Below are 16419 nucleotides of genomic sequence, written 5' to 3' on the forward strand. Positions count from 1 at the left end.
CAAGCCATCTTCCAAAGCCCGCATCACCAATGCCATGGGCCTCTTGCCACCGCGGCGGGCAAGGAACTCGGAATGCTTGACGGTAACGTATAGCCCAGCGATGAAGCTCACGAAAGAAGCCTTGAATGCAGAAAAGAATGCCTATTACACCTTCCCCGGCGGTCTATCTTCCGGCTGAGCTCTTGCCAAACCCGAATCTCCAGCCAGTTCCACTCAACTGCCCTTGGCCAGAGGTTCGACGGCAACGGGAACACCGACGACAGCCTCTGCTCAAAAGTCTTCGCGAAGACACCGGGGTTTCAAGAAGTCTAAAGCCCACATCACCAGCAGCAACACATTCCTCGACAGCGCAACAAGATGCTTCTCCCGCCTTCTCCGGCGGTCCATCCTCAACCATCACACCCCGCCTCGAGGCTCACTACGTCTTGGCGGCCCCATAACTAACAGGAGCGACTCCTCCATCGCGAGAGGACAAGTCTCCAGCAAACCCTGCTCAGCCATCAGATCACGCCCCACGGAATTCTTTTTTCTTGATTCCCTCAGCTCATTACACATCGCCGTCCCATACCTTATCCCACGTCTCACCAACTACCAGTCCAGCCTGGACCCGTCACTACTCAGTTGCAATGCTACTCTCCAAGGTGAACCTCTAGGGATCCACCCACGTGCCAAGTTCAGGGCGAGCTTGGATCAAGCAGAGCAAGTGTTGCGAAGCTACAAGTGTGCGAATGCAAGATCGAGATTGCGAAACCTCCGACCACGTAGAGGAAGTAGGCAGCTCAGGGAAGCTTTGACGCTTCCGGAGTTCATGGACAAGCACATTGCAGAAGTTTCCCTCCTTCCACTGTGCCCGCGAAAGAGCAAGAGTCCAGCTTGAGTGCGACGACGTTCGAGAAACTGATTGACGATCCTGGATCTCATGGACAAGTACACACCGCACTCTATTTCTTTCGGTGTGCCGCTGAAAGGGCAGGCAGAAGTTTATCTCGAGTGGGACGATATTCAAGGAATGGGAAACCTTGCTGGAGACCGCGAGAGTCGGCGCATGAAGCAGGGGAGTGAACTCGAAGCTGTTCTCATGCGATACTGCTCCACTCGATCCAAAACCTTGCGGAGTTCTTGCAGCGACTTGGTTCTCTGCTGACTTCTGGCTGATGCCTGCTTGGTCATTGCGAGTCTCGTCCTTGGTCAAAACTTGAGATGTATACGAGTCAGCGTCGACAGGCTAGCACTGTCCCGAATGAAGCTCTTTCTGTCGGAGGTGCTTTGCGGCTGATAACTGGTGCTTGATGGGGTACAGCCCGTGCCAAAGTCTGCGGTACAGGCAAAACGTACACTAAGGGGCACATACACTAGTGTACCAATGTGATCGTGCACACTAGTGTAGAAATCGTGCACACAAGGGCACGCATTCCTATGAGTTCACCTCCCCACTACTGCAGGTGTGCTCTCTGTACATATAAAGTCACATAACATCGTGCGCGATGTCTCTACACTACTCGCCCGCAGATCGTACTTTGCATGCAAAGCACTAGCAGACCAAGGCACTCAGATCGCCGAACTCCTCGACAGAACAGTGGAGGTACGACAAATGATAGGCTTCACTACTACCGCCTCCACGGCGTGTGCTCGCAGCACGGAACCCGACGCTGGAACAGACCCGATAACAAGCGGCTGCCGCATGTTGGAAATTGGTCGAGCATTCACTTCGTTCCTGCTTACATAAGCGCTAACGCAAGCCAAGGACTATTCCAATGAGCATTGCCCACTTTGAGCCCAACATCAAGGAGTCTAAGCTAAAGGAGATATCGCCGCCGCCGAGAGGCCGAAGCAAGGGAGGTGTTTCGAAAGGCGATGTTCAGGTCGTTACAGCTTGAGATTGGCCTCCTCGGAGGACATGCGCTCATTTTCCTGCATTACGTGGTCTCCATTGTTAGTGCGGCCAGTCGAGGAGATCTAGGGCGCCTAGTGCCGCCGAGCTTTGTGGACTTCGTTCGCTACGATAGATGACTAGGCGGATGGATTGACAGGAGCAGACGAGCTGTTCCCGTCGTCGCACCTACTGAGTTACCTATCGACTAGGATCCTCCTCGTCGCTGGCCGGAACCTCGCTTCCCTTACCTCCCTCGCCTCCCTTACCGACATACTCTCCCTCTTATAGTCCGAGCTCCACATTGCCACGAAGCGGCTTATATGATAGGTGCTTTCTGTGAGTATTCAGCGCACCTTGCATGTACAGTCAACTCTACTTGCGATGCCGTCAACCCTTCCGACAAGACTCGCTTGTAGTCAAGCCTGGCTAAGTATTATTTGCGTTAGGAGAACACAGGCCGTCGTTGCGATGAGGTGAATAGAGTCTTGAGCAGAGGAAAGATGGCCCACGGTATTGTTGGGCACGACCGTGAGTGTGTTTCGATGAAATGGCTGCTGTTTACCTACCTAAAAGTGGTTTATGGCCTTTAGATCGAGGTTTTCACGGCAGCTCCTCATGAGCGTTCCGCGACATGACTCTGTCGTTCTTGGCCTCGCCGCAGTGCCTGAGATCACTCTTCGGGAGTAGAATACCTGATGGCACGGCGTGATGTGCTGGAAGAAGGCTCACACGTTGTTGCACGATCGCCGAAGGACTTATCTTAGCAAAGCACAACTTGTCACGCCATTCCGACTGTGAGTTTGTTACAGGCGCCCGACGAAGGTCAACCTCCACCGACCTCCAGGTTCTTGACGAATCGCTAGTCACTGCACTCATCAACGCCTACCGAATGTGGAGAGGAGTACTCCTACTGTACGTTCGTGCAGGACGCATAGCACTCGCAGCGAACCAGCGGCAATTGACAGACGAGACGAGCAAACTGCGCGCAAACAGACGGCCAGGCATTCAGCCATACTGCTGCAGCGTTCGATGATAGCTTGGCAGTTGGGAGAATGTGGTGGCTTGTGCAAGAGCTTCCCGTATGGGTGTACGTTCGTCTCTTTGCGCATAGATATGTGCCACTGCCAATAATTCCAGCTCCAAGTGCCACCACCAATCATGGACGGTATGCTCTTGGAGTTCCTGTCCAACGCTGATCTCGCCCTTTCAGTGTCTCCCGCCTGGCTGCGAGTGCATTTTCACTGCAACCATAGTGCGGTTTGAGGTCCTCCGGAAAGTAGCTGTGAGCAGGACGTTCTCCGTCTATGTCTGCTGCAGGTGTGTCGAGTTATTGGCACTGTAGCTCTGGACGGCGACATTTCGCGACAGCGTCATCTCTTCAAATTTGTCTTCGTTCGCCCTCATCAAAGTCGCTGGCGGTCTGCTCTCTCTGCCAGTTTTGATCGTCGTGGGAAGCAATGCTGGCCGTGTCGTAATCGTCCGTGGTGATCTCGGAGATGTCATACTGGGAGTCGGCGAATGACGCTCCAGACTCACTAGTTCATTTTGTGGTTCTCCATCCTGGTTGAGCAAGGTAGTAGTTATGGTGGAGATTGTTGTGTTGGGGGTGCGAAAACAGCAGTAGAGTTGAACAAGGTTCCGAAGGAAGCCATGGTCTCGCTGCTATACCTGGCCGCCAATAGCTTCAAGACATTCTCTCCCACCGCCGTTCAAGTCCGCGGCTTTGAGAACCGAAGCGAATAAATATCGAGTGGTGGTCTTCAGCTGGCGAGATCTATTGAAGTCTTGTTCGTTTCCAAGTGCTTTGTGAGAAAAAGAAGCATCCCGCGGTAGTGATCTTTCGGTCGTTCACTCCGGAAACTCTGATGGTATGAGTATAGAATGTGAGGTTTGGAGAGTGTCTCGTCCCGGATTCGTGGACTGTGGTCACCCCGGGGACTGGGAGGAACTAGAAGTCGATTGAGAGAGATATTTGCGATTCTCCTGCTCATTATCCTTGACCTCGCAAGAAACACGTCTGTTGAAACAGTACTATATGCGCCTGCGCGTGATTGCCACTCCATCCTCCAGGCGCTGAGCCATGGTGTATTGTCTTATGAAACCTCGACTTCGATGAGCCAATTCTCCTGTTTTTGGTGCTCCTGCTGTTGGTGCCATGTTTGAGCAACCTGCACACAAATCTTGCATTCCAATACCACCACTTCCTTCACCGAGTATGCCTCCTCCTGGGTCACATCCTCCTTCTGCTCCTCCTCACACTCAGCCATCACCTCGTTTCCAGCGAGCAAGGGGGTGTGGTCATGGACGTGCTGAAATCTTCGACTCGTAGGTTGGTTGAAGCATTTGATCGACATCATGTTGGCAGCAGGTCGAGGAAAGATCGAGTAGATGACAAAGCGACGACATGTCCAACCAGCACGTCGAACACAGTTTCGGGGAGGACGCGATCTGTGTGGAGGAAGAGTTGGGCTGGTCGCAAGGAAGAAGAGTTCGGCCGAGAACTACAAAGCTTTGCACCTCCGCGGGAAAGCCAAGCCAAGCCAAGCCATGGAAGTCTTTGGGCTTGACTGGACTTCGACGGCATCGAGAACCTCCATCCTTTACCTTACTGACCTTTTTTCAACCCCAATCAATTGCTTCAATTGCGAAATGTTCGTTCCTCGGCCTGAACAAATCACGAGGAAGCGTGATCAGCCCTCCACTCTCGGCGATCCCGGACGCCCACTCCGCCCTTGGCCGTTCATTCTGCCCACAAACGACATCCTTCCAACTGCGAACTCATCCGGGAAGCACACTGTGCCAACTTGAGCCCTCGGAGATTTCCATGCCCGATAAGGTCGTGTCGATTCGACGGCATGGCAGTCGTCCCCAGCCGGAAATGGACGACTTGCTCCATTCGTCCGTCCCATGCGTCTCGGCGGGACCTTGCATCCCGAGCGGAACAGCAGTGCGAAACCCGTTCATCCATCTTCGGCGATTGTCTCTATGCGGTTCGGCCGATGGCGTGAACTGGACCGTTCGCAGCTCGGTTTCCTGCCGTGAACTGGACCGTTCGCAGCAGCTCAGCCGTCATTGCTCTCCGCCACGACGATCTTCTCATCTGTTTTGATCCCGTACTTGAAACACTGCCTATGTCCAGTCCAGGAGATTATGTTCCGTGCACCACCCCATCTGGCTTGCTTTCTCTGTCCACTTGTGAGAAGGCCGTGCGGCTTCCATTTCTTCTTCCTACAACTCTCAACTTGCAACTCTCTTCCTCAATTCTCTTCCTGCGACTCTCTTCCCGCAATTCTCTTCCTGCAACTCTCTACCTCTCCAACTCGTCTACCGTGGGAAAGCGCGCCCGTGGTAGAGGAGGGCGACAGGTGGAGGAGTTACAATACATCTTTCATCCGGCATTCTCCATGCTTCTTCTCTTGATCGACACGTATCTTCTACTTCCGACACGGGCTGATTGTGCAGCTTGAAAGCACCGTCGCTAGCCCGCACACGTCCTCCGTCACCGACTGCCAGTGTGTGAGTCTCCGACTGACCGACATGTAGCCAGTACGTATCCTCCCACACACAACATAGGAAGAGAAGTCTAACCAATTACCCTTCAGCAGCAGCAATGTCTGCAGAACCGTTGGTAGCCCAACTTCAAAACCATCAAAACTTCCCGCACTGCAAGGTCTCCCGGAATGTTCGACCCACCCCACTTGGTTTTCCACAACCTTTATGACGACCTCAACCACCGATCATACAAATTTTCGACCTTTGCAAAGCAAGAAACGCTGGTCTTCTGGTCCGCCGTTGCAATTGGACTGCAGCTTCGACTCTACCTACCAATGTACCCAAACACAAGTCTCCGCCACGTTCGCATCACTAGCAAAACATCAAAGCATCGTCGAGGTAAAACTTTTCCATGTGGCTTTTCCCAACATTGCAACGCCAATACTAACTTCTCGGGCAGCAGGACTCTGAAACACTTCTTGGACTATACCACAAAGATAATCACGGGGACTTTCCCTCCAACTCCAGGGTGTGTACAATTCGTTGCGTGTTGTTCTTGTTGAAATGTGTTGCTGACTGCCTGCTCTAGATTTCCTTGCCACAAGTAAAAGCACATTTCTTCCCTCGGCGGTCTCACTGTGGCAACTCCCACCACTACCTTGACGCAACAAATGTTCATCCGTATGCATGCATACCAATCCAGCACCTTGTGGTTTTCGATCCAACGGCAGCTACCCTGGACATGACACATCCACCCACCGGAGAATCAATCAGAGGACCTGCGATGAAGGAAGAACTCAAGCAATGAACCCGATGCTGATTCCCGCTCTCTTCCCCTCTCCTGACTCTCACGGTCTGATCAGCCGTGCTGAAGAGGAGACGGATGGGAGAGAGGGACAAGGCGTCATGTTCCTCTTCCCCTTCCTTCTTCTTGTTCACCTTCTTCCTCAAGCGGGAGAAGCCTCCGATCGAGGTCATTATGGTTAATCCAACTCATGCTTGATCTGATCGATGAGATGGCTCTGGAATCATCTCACAACGCACATCGGATCTGTGCCTCGCATTCCTGTGCCGAAACTCTGTCTATTTGGAAACCACCGAAGAAGACCCTCTCCAAACACCAACTCACCTACACCTTGAAAATGCAGAAACGAAACAGCCAGAGATACGATCGAACCACCTACCTGGTTGCTAACGCCGCCTCCCGACTTAACACCGGCAAGGAACTGTGTGATGTGAGGAAGACAGAAGAGGAACCTCGAGATCTTGATGAGATGGCGATGATGTAGTGATGAGATGGGGCGACATGATGTTGATGGGATGGAGTCATGAAACGGAGATACGGTGATGAGAATAAGGTAGCGATTGGAATTGGAATGGTGTCGGAATGGTCCATCTTCCGACTTTGGCGTGTGCGTCGCAGTGGTCTGGCCAGCCATTTGCGATGGACACGTTGAAGAAGGAAAGGAGTGGTACGGAGAAGGCATAGGTGGCCTAAGCAAGCAAGCAGAGTCTAATGTGAGTACGTACAGCGTACACAGCGTACTAGTTGATATCGCCGCTCCTGTGGTGTCGGGTATTTGGATATTCATTCGACCGTGTTTGATAAAGCATATCGCCCTTTTCCAGACTGGGTATTTATGCAGAACTCACCGCAGGACGACGACATGGGTGCTGGAAAACAAGGACAAACACCGCAAGAGGAGACCACGAAAGATCTTAACGACGAGGCCTTTCGCCGTGTGACTCACATCAACATCGAGCATCCCAACGACTTGCGACTACTCAGTACCCCGAGGACGGTGCCTCTGACCTGGAGAGGCCCGCTTTTGCTACGGCGGAGGATTATTTTGGCCACCAACGTCAGCGACGACCGACTCGAGAAGCAGCCCTAATGAAGTTGGCCAGTTTTCACAACATCATGTTCGTCGTGTCATTGATCAAAACATTGGACGCAGAGATCAGTCAAAGTCGATCGGTCACATCGCACGAGGTCCAGGAACCTGGGGCCGCCCTTGCATCGCGGACCCTCCGTCGCCACACGCTCCACCACCAAGCCTCATGCGGTGGAACAGATGCCCATGTCTGCATCTTGACCATTGCCGACGAAAAATATACTTGCCAAAGACTCTTTTATCGCCATCCATTTGGTGATTAAAGGTCAATCTTTCTTCCTTTATTGATTCAGAAGTCCCTCGGGTGAGCTTTGCCATCATGCTACGACAAAGCCGCTGTAACAGTCCATATCCAGCGACTATACCGGAGATCTATCCGACTCCGGCCGAACGCCGGCGACTGGGTCCACAAGCTGGACCGCATCGACAACTACACGATTCTGCCGGATCGTGTGCAGCAGTACAAGTCCGATCCGATCCACCAGCTCTACGAAACCAGCTAGCAAGCGAATTCGAAACCACCAACTCTTTCCATGTCGTTGACTCGGGCAGGAACCGCGAATTTGACTTCCCTCACTGCACTTGTCCCGGCTGCCAAGCCGCGGTTCAGAACTGGAAAGGCGATCTTAACGTGGAACTCCCGAACGACCAAGGCCGACCGTACGTCAGGCAGGCTGCTGGATGCTCTGCTTGCGTTTCCGCGCGCGAGCAGAGTCACCCGTCACAGCCTCCGCCTCCGCCGAGGGAAGAAACCCTGGACCGCATCCGACACTCTGCGCGATCGCCATCTCCACCGTCCCTGTCCCCATCCACGGCCGTGCCCGCTCCGACCCGAAGTACTACAGCTCCGGATCCAGGAGCATGGTCGGGTATGCAGTCATTACACAGCATCGAAACCACGAACCTTCTTTAGACTCCAGGAAGATGTCTGCGTCGGACAGGTGGTGTCCGGACATGGTCATCATCATATCGTCCATGGGGTCGAAGAGATGTGGTGATTGCATGGAAGACATGCACGGCGGGTATGAGTTAAGAAGACATTTTCGGCCAAAGGAGAGGATATGGAGGGTAGGTGTTAAACGTCGTGCTACGGCAGTGGAGAGTTTCGGAGCAGACTCGAGAGGTTCAGAGGAAGGGTGTGGATAGTGGATGTCTGATTTGGGTGATGCTGACGATAGGAAGGGTACTGGAGAGGACGCGAGAAAGTGGTCTTCGCAGAGTAGTATGCTTTGATCAACTGCTATGTTTTGCTATTTCGGCGCCTTGCCAATACCTTTTCCGTCATGGACAGTAGCAGCATGTTCAACGTTTCTGCCGTTACGGACTTCGCGACGAGGGCAAGTCCGCGATGAGGAGCGCGGAATCCGGTTCGTTCGTCGCCGTTCCCGCCTAATTAGTCTTGCTCTTCTCCGGCGTTATGCCATACCGACCGTCTCAGATGTGCAGCGCGGACGGGACGAATCGGCCAGAGGTATTGCTAGTGAGTAGCGCGATCTCTGGTATGAGGCGCAAGAGTCCTTGAATGGAGTGCCAGTATTCGACTTTCGTAGATGCGATGCGAGGTCTGGTTTCGAGGATGTTCGCGGAGGTGAGCTCGATGTTGAGGGAGTTTGGCGTGGCTTGGTCCGGGATCATGAAGACGAGCCCGTCGGGGAGGATTATTTGCTGCGAGCTTCCGGCTGTGCTTTTGGTCTCATAGGCAATAACCCAGCGATATCCAGGCTGCTGCTTTCGTAGGACAGGACAGCACCTATAGAAATCTGGTATTCCTCCTCCTCCTCAACTCTGTGCTTCTCCAACCTTTCAACAAAAGAGCATGGCTTCAACCCCGGAAGGTGAGAGAGTGGAGCGAAGGTGGGAGAGTGGAGTGAAGGTGAGAAGGATGGATTGAATCTGAGATCGAGTGGAACTGAGTTGAAGCCGTTCATGCCTGAGGCTGAGAGTGAACTTCAAGGCCAACTCGGCCACCATTAACAAGGCGAGGTACTGAGTCTGACTGCTCTCCCAGACTCGCCGTTGCGAGATCCATGCCTTTGCGTACTATGGCGCACTTTCCGATTCCTCACCTTCACCTCCACCTTTACATCCACAGCACGCTTCAAAGCCAAGCTCAATGCGCCAACGAACTTCACCGAGGGTAGGATTATCTTGCAACGATGTTCTATTGGCTGCGCAAGAGATGGTCTGGAAAACGAGGTGGAAATGAGGCAAATGCCAATCAATGGACAAGAGAAAGGTCGCGCTGCGACTCAGGTAGGCGTACATTATTGGGCGGCAATGCCGACGAGGCACATGATTGCCCAATAGTTCTTGATGAGCTGCCCTTGCTGCGACTTGGGGCGACCGACGGCTTTCTTGGGTGCCAGGACTGACGGATCGATGGGGAATGAATGCGATGATGCCTGCCGATCCGATTTTGATGAGCTAACAGTGTGTGTGTGTGTGTGTGTGTGTGGTAATAATGATAATGATGTGAGTTCGAAGCCGGACAAACTGACCTCCAGAATTCCGCCCTGCGAACGTGGGCGCTGTTGCTCGTACCGACGTTTTGTTTCGCAGATGATGCAGGACGAAGCTCGCGCAATTCACGGAGATCTTCTGCCCCTTCACCTCTTGGCGGTAAGGCGATGAGACGACAGCCCGTGCTCGGACGTGGCGTGTATGCAGGAGCCCGACGGGCCAGGTTGACGAGGAGACTTGGATCATTGGGAGATGGTCAGCACCCTCTGCCGGGTTAGAAGCGAACCTCACGTTTCGGTGACGATTCCGGATTCATATCTTGGAGACATGTTTCCATAGCGGAGCTGACTGTATAGTAGTAGAGATTGCTCGCCGGCGCTGGTTGGAATCGATATGTACGGTGTCCTGAAGTCGACGGCGTGGTCCTTCAGATACTATCCGACTGATAAATTGACTCCCAACTTTTCCGGGCCCTGTGCTTGTCGCGGACAAGCCACACGACAATATTCCTGCGTCCGAAGTCTAGTAACACGAGATTTGCTGGCCTTGCTATTCAGAACGTAAAAAGCGTCGTTTGGGATCGCTTTGGATCCGTTCCGTGAGGGACGACATTCGAGCAGGTTCGTTTAGATCTGAACGCTGGTTGCAATCGCAAGAATCACAGACTTTGTACTTCGGTTTTACGGAGATGGAAAATGGGGAATCGGAATCAGATTTAGGCACGGAGATTCCGTTGTATCGCTGCGTGGACAATTTCAGTCCTGTCTTCTCCCTCTGTTCATTCTCAGAATCTGCGTTCTTTTGATTTTGTCCTTTCCCTGCCTTGCAATTCCCTTCCTTGCGGACAAGGTTACAACGATAATCCCCTGATGTGGGGACTTGGCTGGCCTTTGTCCTCCCTCCCTCCCTTCGCTCCCTCCTTCCGCGCAGATCGGATTTGCAACTGAATAACTGACACAGAGGGCAGAACAATGGGCCAAGAGGAAATTTTCGCCGCCGCTCGGCTCGGAATAACAGAGGTGTCAACTCATGCAACCGAGCATGCTCCATATATCCATCCACGTGAACACGCTCCGAGTGTTGCCATGCACGTGCGGGTTGTGGTTGTGGTGGTAGAATCCCCGGGGGCGGTGGCAGTCGGAAATCCAAGGAAGAGACTTTTGAGCACACGCGGCGCAGTTCTGCGTCTTGCGCGAATGACTCGCACGGGAGCTGGAAACGCTGAAACTGCAGTCAAACGGTTGGCCAATGAGAGGCCAGAGACTACCCTCAAGTCGGGCATCAGTGAAGCGGCTTCTCAGTGAGCAGTGAGTGGCAGAGTGCTCGGCGGCTTGCTTGGTAACAGCAGTGGTGCAGTCGATGAGGCCCAATTGCTGTGCGAATTTGGCGTGGTTGATGGCATCCGACGCCTTGGTGAGTTCGTTAGCGGCTTGTTTCTGAGTGCTGATCCACTGAATGACTACGTTGCCAGCGGACAGCTCCTGCCAGATAAAGCGATAGCAAAGGTCAATGTGCTTGGTGCGACCGTTCGAGGCGGAGTCGCGCATAGTGATGGCGATTGAGGCCTTGATATCCTCGTAGATCGTGACCAGCCGAGTGTTGCCTTTGTATCCAAGCTCTTCAAGCAGCCGTGAGAGGTAGCTAATCTCCTTCGCTACCAGCGTGAGCTAGATGTATTCGGCTTCCGTAGATGAGAGTGCCACAACCGTGTCGACCTGATTTGTAGAAGAGCGGTGCCCCAGCGAACTTGAGGAGGGTGCCACCGGTTGAGCGACGAGTGGCCTTGTCGTCAGCCCAAGAGGCGTCAGTAAAGGCGTGGAGATTGAGTTCACCACTTCCATTGCCTTGGAACAACATGCCAACGGCCTTGGTGTCATATCGAAGGACTGGCAGCACCGCCTCAAGGTAACGCTGTGAGGGGTTGCGAAGGAAACGACAGAGCAGGCCAACTTCATAGCAGCAGTCCGGTCGGCTGATCATGACTGGCTACACGGCTGTGCCTGACGACCATTCCGGTTTTGATGACCGAAGTTGACGACCGCTCCGAAGTTGACGACCGCTCCGAAGTTGACGACCGTTTCGGTTTTGACGACCAGCGCGAGCCCAGTGAACAGCGTGAGATAGCGCTTCTTCCGAAGGCCTGGTTGTCGAGCGGCAACAACGTCAACGCTGACAATGGCGTAGATGGTAGAAGGTCGCTCAGCGGTCAAACGGCTGTGAATCTTGTGAGCGTGTGCCAGGCGGCACGCAGCGCAGGCTGGCAATTGCCTGTCACCGGTGATGACGATATTGTTGCGTTCAGCCATGGTAATGATCTTGCGTTCGCTGATATGACCGAGGCGTAGATGCCACTCCTCTATTGTTCCGTGCGGAGCGGTGATCGTGACCAGTGCTTGGTGCAGCGGTTGAGGCTGGTGTCGGTTCTTTGTCAGGTGCGGAAGGCCATTGTGATCGTAAACGTCCGCCACCGGCACGCAGTTGCTCTGCGGAGTCTTAATAAACAGCACTTGAAGGTTATTGCGATAGAAGCAGCCCTTCTGAATAAAGGCCTGTGTTGACAGCAGGTTTGCGGCCAGCTCCGGAACGTGAAGGACTGCTGTGAAGGTGCAGTCTTGAGGGCCCTTTGAGGCGGTGAAGGTGGCGATTCGAGCGTCACCATAGCTGACTGCTTTGATAGCTCCTTTGCCAACGGAGATGGTAATGTCGCAGGCGGTGTAGGATTTGAAGCAGTGGCGACTGTTGCTCATATGATCCGTGGCACCGAAGTCAACGACCCAAGCAGTAGCATCGTGAGCAGCAAGAAGTGCAGTGACTGCGCCAGCACCAACCGAGTGCATTGGCTCTGGTGATGGCGTCTTTGATTGTCAATCACGCTTCGCCATGAACAGGCGCTGCTCACCGAATTGATAAGTAGCGGCTGCCGGCAGCATTGCAACGGTTTTGTAGCCAGCCTTCTGCTGTCCACCAGTGTTGAATCCGGCGTGTGACTTTCCAGTCGGCTCCTGCGCCTTTGCGGCTTGTTTAGCCGCCTTTGATGCTTTGATCTTTGCATCGTGCTCTGCCTTCAGATGAGGGTTCTTCGCATAGCATTCCGATTCGAGATGACGCTCCTTGTTGCAGAAGGTGCAATGTTTGCCGTTCGGAACTGGAGGAACGCGACGTGGCTGTTGTGATTGCGCCTGTTGCTGAGTTTGCTGTTGAGGGCGTCCAGCCAGCATAGCGGCTCCATGAGCAGCGTTGGCCTGCGCCTTGCTTTCATTAACCAGTGCGTCCAAGCACTGGTTGAGGGTGAGTGTAGTGGCATTGCCAGTGGTCTCTTCGAGGCGCTCTTCAGCGCGCATGCCAGCAACGAAATGAGGGAAGTGCTCGCCGATGATTGAGAGTAAATAAAAGAGACACAGCTTATCTGAAGGCGTGAAGTCTTGATCTTCTTCAACTTGCTGACCTTCGCGCGATACTGCGCAACGAAGCGAGTGACATCGCTGCCATTATAACGTGTCCACATCCAGTCGTATCGTCTCTCCCACTCCTACAGACCTGAACCTAACCGCGTTCACCTCCAAACTTGCAAGCGCCATCGGTGAGCGACCAGCAGCAAAACTCGCAGCAGCTGCAGTAGCCAGTAGTCCAATGCTCCGCCTAAAGCTCAGAAGTCTGGGCAAGCGGCAGTGAGCTCTTGCATCGGACTTGCGGGTGATTCGAGCGCGAAGCCCTCCCAGTCAAAGTCGGAGCTGAGGGTTGAGTCGAGGTCGGACGCAGTAGGATAACTCCCCTCGGCACCGGTCCAAAGTGGTTCCACAGTGTTATGTTGTATCGTGCACTGCGTTGCGCAGGCGTATGCACCACCGCTACCGCGGGTAATCGTAGCCGTCGACGGACTCAGCAACGCATCAGAGCCGTCCCACGTCCCGGAAATGTCTGCGAGAGTGTTCGCGGTTGGCGGCTGCTCGTGCTCTTACTCTTCCTGGCGGGCCGGCGAAAGGTGGGTCGTTGTATGTGGGGAGGAAGGCGGGAGGCGCAGCGGGCTCGGATTCCATGGGGTGAAGAAGGGAAGCGGGGTTCTCGGGCGCGTCGGCGGCCTGAGAAGAATCAGCATCGGAAACGAGTGTGTAGAACGAGAGGAGGGAGTCGCGGCTGTTCATCACCTACCCCACGAGAACGGATACACTCATGGATGGTCCAAATTTCCTTCAACAGATGGGACAAGAACCACGTTTGATCGTCATGTTGTCCGAGAGGATGATCTTTGCAGCTCGCAACGCCCACCAACATCAAGTACGCGTGGACGGTACTGGCGGAGACGATTGTGGGCTGCTGCATGACCTCGACCAGACAACTGACGGGGTAGAGGGTGTTTGGCCGGGCTCCCAAAAATCGCGTGCATCTCGTCTCTTGCTTGCTCGTGGATTTGGATACGCATCTTCCACGGCGAATGCCTAGGCGTTCCATGACAGCTTCGACGAGAGGAGAAGGACGCTGGGGAGGAGTACGGTAGCCGCGCAGACGGGTTGGGGACTCGGTGGGAGCATGTGGGAGGCAGCAGCGGATCTGGGACGCTTATGGTGTTGCTGCTGCTGCTTCGTGATGCGATCGGGTGACCAGATGGCGATGCGGCGGTGGGCGGTGGGTATCGTCGGTCTCTGCGGCGCCGGAGTGGTGGGTGTCATTGCGGTGGGGTGGAGACGGAAGCGCCTTTTTGTCGAGGAGGAGGAGGACTGGCAAGGTAGGCCGAAGAGCGGTGGGAAAGGAGATGTGCCAATTCATCGTGGTTGGCGTACAGTGATCGCGCTGGAGTGGGCATGCGGCTGAGACATGTTGCGGATGGCGACGAGTGGGTGGACCCGTGTCCATGAAAAGGAGAGGTACGCCATGGTCGCTGCGAGGAATGAAGTGTCCTTGTGGTGGGTATGTCGAGAGGAATTGACTCGAGGCAGGGGCGGAGTGGGTGAGGGGGGTGGGCGGAGAGGGATTCGTGGTGATGTTGGGAGCGGTGCTGGTGGAAGTTGAGGTGGTGAGTCGGTGACGGGAAGTGTGAAAGCCCAGCCACGTGACCAGAATTTGGGCCGGGAGTCTGGCCTGAGGCATCCAAAGGTCGCCGCCGGTTCTTGATGGAAGATTGATCAACTTCACTACAACATCGTCAATACACTGGGTCGTGTCGCAGAATTTGGTCAGGAGACTTCCGTAATCAGACAGTGTATCAATCATGGAACTCAGTAGGACGCATCAAGAGCTCCTACAGGATCTGCGACAATTGATTAGCGAGTTGACAGAGCTTGTGGAGGCTGATTGATGTTGGCTGATATCTTGGCTGATGATATGTTAAAGTGAGCAGAGACTGGAAGTAGAAGAGCATGATGCGGTATGCTAGATGTGGTGCAGCTCTCGGGAAGGTGGTTGAGAAGACTGGACAGTAGCTATTGCTGTTGCCAAGGGTGATTCCAAGGGGTACGACACTTGAGATGGAGCAGCAGAAGGGAGGGTGAAAGTCTCGCTGGACGATGATCGAGTCGGATTGATTGATGGTGGAGGTACTGACGGAGATCGATGGGTGGAAGCAGCGGTGATGTGACCCTCCGGGGTAGATCTGGAAGGCGGTGATCTCAACGGCGTGGATCCCGAAGATGGCCGCGGCTGTCTTGCGGTGGACCTGGTCGGAGTAGATGGATGCTGGCGGGACTGATCAGACGGGATAGTATCACGACGTCGTGGGCCAGGAGAAGAGATAGACCGAGCAGCCAAAGCCTCAAGCTCTTGCTCCATCTCATCCACCTCGTCATCGTCGGCAAGCTCGCCCTTCCCACGCCACACCGCCCCTCGGTGATGTTCGAAGCGGTCAACGATCGCCATAACCTGGCGCCACTGATTGTCAATGAAGTCGAGATACTTGCGACTATTGAAGGTACGCAGCGTGGCTTCCACGAGGTCGGCGATGAGATCGGCCCGGTCGTCTGCGGAGATGTCGTTCTTCGGTGACGATGGGATTGCGAAGATGGCATCGACACCGCCGTGGTCTACCATGGCTCGCTTGGCCCACTCGGCTGGAGGGCCATCGCTGAAGGCTTCTCAGACGGAGCGGGAGACCATGCCGGAGTCGTGAAGCGTGGAGGCTACGATGGCTGCTTGGTAGAGCTAGAGATGTGGGAGAGGCTCCCCCGCACAGACATCGTTGTAATTGAGCTGGTTGAAGTTCTGCATCGAACGCAGTCAGCACGGCGATGGTCTCGAACGCAGCAATCGGGATGGATGCAGACGAATCTCGTGTAATGACGATGAGCGCGTGGCGATTCTGATGGCTGTGTGATGGGATGATTGCAGGGGAGGGAATTGCCCAGCAGGTTGAGGGTATTGTAGAGATCTGAGTAGGTAACTTACCGTAGAGAACGAACGGTCACATCGAGCGGACCGGTCATGCTGTGATACTCTGATCCTTGACTGCTGACAAAAAAAGACGGATCAGCCGGTCAAAACCACCGGCAGAGTACAACTCCGCACCCGTTGTTGATATTTTACATGCACTCGGACAAAACACCACTGTACTCATACATCGGGAAGAAAACCAGACCATCACGCCTTCTCCAACATTTCGACGCCCATTCTGCATCCAATCGTACTCATCGCAACAGAGAAGTGCATGGGCGAGGATGACGGAGCGAGATTGCCGCGGCGAGGAAAGCTCGGGAGGAGGAGAACAAGGAG

The 16419-nt window shown here is 54.2% G+C and overlaps 4 protein-coding genes across 4 annotated transcripts; 2 read left to right on the top strand and 2 right to left on the bottom strand.

The window, feature by feature from the left end:
* Nucleotides 1-2373: 2373 nt before the first annotated feature.
* MYCGRDRAFT_98011 (uncharacterized protein) lies at nt 2374-3395 on the top strand (the record flags this gene model as incomplete). The annotated part of the gene is made up of 5 exons (XM_003846869.1): nt 2374-2401; nt 2683-2785; nt 2918-2960; nt 3084-3190; nt 3242-3395. 5 exons carry the CDS (start codon nt 2374-2376, stop codon nt 3393-3395), a joined length of 435 nt encoding a protein of 144 aa, XP_003846917.1.
* Nucleotides 3396-3705: 310 nt separating this feature from the next.
* On the bottom strand, nt 3706-4274 carry MYCGRDRAFT_106697 (uncharacterized protein; the record flags this gene model as incomplete). Its single annotated transcript, XM_003846931.1, has 1 exon — nt 3706-4274. The coding sequence occupies one exon, from the start codon at nt 4228-4230 to the stop codon at nt 3967-3969; it is 264 nt and encodes an 87-aa protein (XP_003846979.1).
* Nucleotides 4275-7032: 2758 nt separating this feature from the next.
* On the top strand, nt 7033-9567 carry MYCGRDRAFT_98012 (uncharacterized protein; the record flags this gene model as incomplete). The annotated part of the gene is made up of 8 exons (XM_003846870.1): nt 7033-7227; nt 7617-7710; nt 7934-8129; nt 8181-8328; nt 8699-8740; nt 8795-8848; nt 9003-9114; nt 9269-9567. The coding sequence occupies 8 exons, from the start codon at nt 7033-7035 to the stop codon at nt 9565-9567; spliced, it is 1140 nt and encodes a 379-aa protein (XP_003846918.1).
* Nucleotides 9568-12383: 2816 nt separating this feature from the next.
* On the bottom strand, nt 12384-16133 carry MYCGRDRAFT_111797 (uncharacterized protein; the record flags this gene model as incomplete). The annotated part of the gene is made up of 10 exons (XM_003846930.1): nt 12384-12998; nt 13166-13202; nt 13258-13330; nt 13408-13540; nt 13680-13799; nt 13870-14268; nt 14499-14596; nt 15423-15761; nt 15886-16016; nt 16096-16133. The coding sequence occupies 10 exons, from the start codon at nt 16131-16133 to the stop codon at nt 12585-12587; spliced, it is 1782 nt and encodes a 593-aa protein (XP_003846978.1).
* Between the last annotated feature and the right edge of the window lie 286 nt (nt 16134-16419).

This window comes from Zymoseptoria tritici, chromosome 20, assembly GCF_000219625.1.
Source record: "Zymoseptoria tritici IPO323 chromosome 20, whole genome shotgun sequence".
Lineage (NCBI taxonomy): Eukaryota > Fungi > Ascomycota > Dothideomycetes > Mycosphaerellales > Mycosphaerellaceae > Zymoseptoria > Zymoseptoria tritici.